Source organism: Lipotes vexillifer, unplaced genomic scaffold (genome assembly GCF_000442215.2).
Source record: "Lipotes vexillifer unplaced genomic scaffold, Lipotes_vexillifer_v1.1 scaffold1028, whole genome shotgun sequence".
NCBI lineage: Eukaryota > Metazoa > Chordata > Mammalia > Artiodactyla > Lipotidae > Lipotes > Lipotes vexillifer.
In genome coordinates, this window is record NW_006779287.1 from 967040 (window position 1) to 973022 (window position 5983).

The 5983-nt window shown below is 49.0% G+C and overlaps 1 protein-coding gene across 1 annotated transcript in view; it reads left to right on the plus strand.

Moving 5' to 3' along the window:
• The first annotated feature begins 1126 nt into the window (after positions 1-1126).
• EFNA5 (ephrin A5) overlaps positions 1127-5983 on the plus strand; it is a 284551-nt gene continuing 279694 nt past the window's right edge. The window contains exon 1 of the mRNA XM_007452558.1: positions 1127-1534. Within this exon, the coding sequence (XP_007452620.1) occupies positions 1410-1534 (125 nt within the window). The 5' untranslated portion in view covers positions 1127-1409. The remainder of the gene's footprint in view (positions 1535-5983) is intronic.

Below are 5983 nucleotides of genomic sequence, written 5' to 3' on the forward strand. Positions count from 1 at the left end.
AGAGGAGCAGCTGCGGGAGGATCGGGAAGGTTTTCTGATGTAGTCATCGGGGAGGTGCCACACGCTCTCGTGCGCTCTTTTTTTTGTTTTTTCTCCTTTCGCATTTCAAACTGATAGATGCCTCTCTACAAGTTGCCGGGCTTGGGGTCGGACCAGTCGGAGTCGCAGGGACACTTCTGAGAGCTCACCCAGGGCTCTTGGCACCGCGTCTGGGGGCTCATTCTTGCTCCCGGAAGGCGATCGGAGACTGACATCAGCCCATCCAGGAGTTGGAGGGATTCATTTGAAAGTGATTGCTTCCCCTCCCGCTCTCCAGCTGAACAGTTGGATTGGCATCGTCCTGCAGGTTTCGGCATCCCAGCGCCTGGCTGGCTGGTTCAGACCTCTGCTCTCCATTCACTCTGGTGCACCGACTCCCGGCCAAGAAAAGCACGCGCGAGAAACCCCCGAGACTCCGGCAGCGGCCAGGGTGTCGCCTCCCGCTACCGTCGCAGTCCGACTCCGACAGGGGACCTGCCGAAAGACGCGAAAAGCCAAACTTTTCTTTGAGGTTTGAGAGGCAAGACCGCTCCTCGTCCGCTTAGCTGCCGCTTAACCAGTTCCAGGACGCCGGCGGGGCTGGGTTTCTGGCTCCAGATCTCCACCCTTCTCGGCGCACCGCCCCGAACCCGTAGCACCTACGAGACTCCTCCGATTTCCAGGGGTTACCGGGTTAAAGCACAGAGGAGGCGGGGGAAGGGGGTCCTCAGACTCCCAGGACCACAGGCGGGAAGCCCCCCCATCCACACGGAGCCCTCTTCCTGCAGTTTCCTACAGGCCGCCAAAGTAACTTGGAGCGAAGCGGGGCGCAGTGCGAGGGCCCTGGGCGGCGGCGGAGCCGTGCGCACCCCGCGGCGCCGACGCTGAGCCGGGCCCGGCGGGCCGGTGTATGTCTCCCCGCGGCCGTGGCGCGCAACTCCCGGTGACTGTGCAGCGTGCGCCGCCGCCTGCCCCAACCCGCGCTGCCGCCGCCCGGCCCGGCGCGCACCTCCTTCTCCCGGGGTGACCGGCCTGCCGCCGCCGCCCGAGACACAGCTTGGCACCCCTTCCCCCGCCCTCGCCGCCGCCACCACACACACACACGCACGCTTCTCTCCATCTTGTGATTCCTTTTTTCCTCCTGAGCCCTCCAGTGGGGGTGCGAGTTTGCCTCTATTACCCCCACTCCTCCACCTTTTTTTCTCTCTCTTCCCCCTCCTCAGCTTGGTGTGCGCCTCTTTCTTTTCTCGCCCCTCTTCATTTTTATTTATTCATATTTATTTGGCTCCCGCTCTCTCTCTCGCCCCTTCTCCCTCCCTCCCTCCCTCCCTCCGGATCCCTGATCTCTCCCCGGAGTGGCGCGTCGGCGGCTCCGCCGCTGGCCAGGCGTGATGTTGCACGTGGAGATGTTGACGCTGATGTTTCTTGTGCTCTGGACGTGTGTGTTCAGCCAGGACCCTGGCTCCAAGGCCGTCGCCGACCGCTACGCCGTCTACTGGAACAGCAGCAACCCCAGGTAAGGCAATGGGGGCGGAGAGCCGGGGCTACCAGGGCCTCGGGGCCCTGCGGAAGGAGCGGCGGCGCCGGCGATCCGCGCGCATCGGCCGACAGCGGCGCGCACTCTCAGAGTCTGCGTCGCTCGGGCGCGGATGGCTTTCGAGGCGCCCGCGGGAAACGCTCACTTCGTGCCCCTCATTGTTGAGGTGCGGCAGGGAGCCTGAGCGCCCCTGGTCGTCCCCGGGGCTGCCCAGACCCGATGGTTCTGCGAAACCCGGGGAGACTCGGAAAAGGCGGGAGCCCGGGAGTCGAGACTTCGCTTCCCACCCGGGCAGGCTGGCCAGCATCCCGATCCAGGCGCGGGGCTTGGACACGGGGAGCCCCGGGTGCAAGCCGCCAGGAGCTCCCTCTTGGAGCGTGGCTGCGTAGGGAATGCGGGGAGAACCCGCTAAACATCCCCAAAGTGGTTTTTTTTTTTTTTTTTTTTTTTTCCGATGGTTCTGCGAAACCCGGGGAGACTCGGAAAAGGCGGGAGCCCGGGAGTCGAGACTTCGCTTCCCACCCGGGCAGGCTGGCCAGCATCCCGATCCAGGCGCGGGGCTTGGACACGGGGAGCCCCGGGTGCAAGCCGCCAGGAGCTCCCTCTTGGAGCGTGGCTGCGTAGGGAATGCGGGGAGAACCCGCTAAACATCCCCAAAGTGGTTTTTTTTTTTTTTTTTTTAATTTTTCCTTCCGTTTTCCCCGGTGCGCTCAGAAAGCGCACTGGCTGGGGGAAGTGTGGGGGGCTGGGAAGCGGAAGCTTTAGGTTTATATTTTCCTCTTTAACTACGAGGAAATCATCCGACCACTAAGTCAGTCTGGTCCCGGCTCTCTTGGCAGTAGAGAGGCTTCTCCCACCTCCTCCACCTCCCGGTGGGCTCAAGGTGCCAGAAAGTTTGATCTAATGCCGGGTTACGTCATGCTTGCGGACCTAGCTGCTGGAGTTGGCCGAACCGGGAGGTGGGAGCCCTTCGTCCGAAGCCTGGCAGTGTGCAGCCGGAGGGAAACGCGCGGTTACCTGGAAACGTTTTTCGGGCGCTTCCGAAGCCAGCCGAGTACGCGGGAACCTAGAGACGGGCGCCCGGGGCCGCCCTAGCGCTCCTGCTGGACCCTGGCTTGTTGACGGACCCTGGAAGAGGGATAGGGGTGGGGTTGTCCAGAGTGCCGGGCGGACCCCTCCCGATCCAGAGCAGGTCCAAGCCCTACTTTCTCCCGGGCAGCAGTCGGCCCCGCTGGGCCCATATTGCTCTGCCTTTCTGGGACCGAGGCCAGCTTCCAGCTTCCAGCTGTGGGCTGGTCTCGGTGCCCGCCGAGGAGAAGGGAAATAGCATCGATTATACCTAAAATCCCAGGTTTTTCCCTGGGCTGGCGTGGAAGTTGGGAGAAGAAACGCGGAGGCCAAGGGAAGAGTTTGTGGTTGCTGCGCACCCAGCGCGCTTGGGGAGAGGGGGCTGGTGGGCGCCTCTAGTTTTTCCTACCTCCCGGTGGCCCTCTCCGCCGGCCTCCCGCCTTCCTTTGTTATGCTGGAATAGGAGGGATTCCCCCGCTTGAAGTAATGTTCTCTCAGTTGAAGATGAGCAGATTTTCCTACGAGCCGTACACCGGTTGCCGAACGGGGATAGAGTCCCCCCACCCTGCTACCCCAGGAAAGATAGTCACACCCAGGTAGCCCAAGTCCTGATTGAATCGCTTGGGCCAAGTGGAGACATCCTTCAAAGTTTGGTTTAAAAGGTCTCCTGGAGGTGGGTGTGGGATGGGAAGCTATTTCTTCTTTGACATGCCACTTACCGCTATTAGGAAAAGAGAAAGAGAAGCCATCCTGCCAGAGGAGATGCCTTTTATTAAAGCTGACAAGACAAATAGAGCAAGCTTTCCAGTTGTGATGGCGTTAAAAGCAAGTCTCATTATGTTGGTTGGTTTTATTCCCCTTTGGGCTTTATTAGACAGCATATTCGAAACAGAGGAATTTATATTTTGAACTTCAGTGCCTTATCAAATAAAACAACAGTGAAATTGGTTAGTTGAATTTGGGACATTTTACTCTTGCTTGTCTTTTGTTTCCCACTCCAAACTTCACAGTGTAATCTTTTTCTCATGGTATTAATTTATTTGGGTACTTGGGTGTTCCAGTCATCCTGGGTTAAAACAGAAAGAATCAGCAACATCCCCACTCTTACCCCCTCCTTCTTAACCTGTCAAACTAGTCTGAGTTAGTTTGAGGACATTTTATCTTAGGTTATCTCTGTTTTATGCTTTTGATACTGTTGTTTGGTTTGAGATTAGCACATTGATTTTTGTCACAGGTCATGTTTTTTAATAGATCTGCCCTGCCTGCGGAAAACTCTTCTGCTCAGGATGCCATGGTGTGTTTGAACCTGCCCAAAGTTAACCTGTAGAATTTTAAAATACCAAGAGTATTCTCAAGTCAGTGTTTTAATTTGAAGTTTGGGGAAATACCTCTCTATTTGATCATTATCAATATGATAATGTTCAAAAGAAAGAATCATGTAACCCCCCCCCCCAAAAAAAGATTCAGCTCTAACTTTAGTATTTTTAGGGATTTGTGGGTGTGTTTATCTTCATATGTTATCACAGTAAAACTTACTTTAAAAAATAATATAATTTTAAAACTAGGTACTGGTAGGCAGATTTATCTTAGAAATGTGGAATAAGACGGTGCTTTTTTGATGAATGAAGAAAAGTCAGCTTGGATGTATTTAAAAGGAGCCAAATGCAAAATAAGTAATTTAGAAATAAGTTTATCACAAAAGATAGTGAAAAAATATTTTAGAAAATTTGCAGGGATCTATTAAATTTTAAACTTTTAATGTTTTACATTTTCTTTTCATCTATGCTATCATTTTGTAAAGTAAGCTAACCATGCTTTTTGGTTTGACATAAATCCTATCTTTTAAGATTTTGCCAAATTAATAATATTATCAGAAGACTTCAGTCTTGTGGAAAAAAGGAGAAAACTAATTGCAACTTAAATAGACTTTAAAGATTTTTCTCTTAGAAGAAGAGTTCAGTGGACACATTAAGCTGATAATAAGTGGATATTGTGGCAAAATGAAGTAAATATATTTTAGCTTATACTAATGTACTTCATTTGAAATTATGTTTAGATAAAATTAAAATTAAGTATTACATCTTGATCACAGGATTTAAATATCTTATTTTGTAACTTGTGTAGTCATAGGAGTTTATCAGCTGCATTGGGTTTCATTACCGACTGCTTTGATAACAGAAGCATCCATAGATCTAAGTTCACAGAGGAAAAAAATATAAAATTTATTTGCTGTCAGATAGTTTTGCTGTTAGAATCTGTCTTCCCAAGCATTCACTTCTGGGAAATAGATGTTTAATTTTTAAATGCTGATAACTTTTTAATTGGCAGTATTTATTGGGCAGTGGGCCACATTGATTTTATGTATTGACTTGCTACAGATCTCTGAAATAGCGACTGAGACCTAACAGTGTGAATAAAAATATATGATAACATTTTTGTAAATGCACCTTTCATATTTTAAACATTTGAAAAGTTGTATGAGTTTCACCTAAATCGTGAGAGTAATAGAAAGATCCTTTTAATGTTATGCTCAATTCTGAACCGGCCTGTTACTAAGTAAGTTTGAGTAATGAAGATCCAAGTCAAGGAGAATATAACTATTGATAGAATATTTGTGCCTAATTTCTTTAATAATGGAAAAAGCTTTTAAGTAACTTTTTAAAAGACTTTCAATAATAAAACTTCCTTTACATTCTCCCTTAGTAGCTACGTTTATAAAGGTAGAGGTGACTCAATATTAAGAGTATGCCACTTAATTTGAAACATGCTATAAACAGTTTGGTGCTTCCAAAGATAATATTCTTTCAAATGCTGTGTACGTTGAAAAGTTCTTGGATTCATTTGACCACTTGCCAAAATGATGCTGGGATAATTAAACATGTCTCCTACTGGTTGGCATTAATAGATGGAATAGTAAAATAATACAGTGGCAAATATAACCAGCATACTTTAAGAGTACCGATTTTCTTCACTTAGTACTTTGCTTTTGTTAAGGTTTGAGAATCACCAATTTAAAGTGTTATTCTCTTACGGGAAAAGATATCCCTATACTTCATCTGGGATTTTCTAAATTTCAGCCTAACCATATGTTTTCTTTGGACTTGTAAATTAAACATTTCATGTTAGAGTAGCAGGTAATTGACACCATTTAGTTTTGCAAACATGTAATCTTGAGTTGTGAAGGTGATGTGAATTCTAGGTCAACACTCCCAAATCTTTCAGGCAGTATAGGTGATATGTATGTGACTAAGTAGAGAGTAGTAACATTTTTCCCTGATCATATAGCCCTTGCATATTTTTTCTCTTTCAAAACTCACTTGTTTCATTTAAAAATATCTGAGCTGCCAGTGCTATATATAT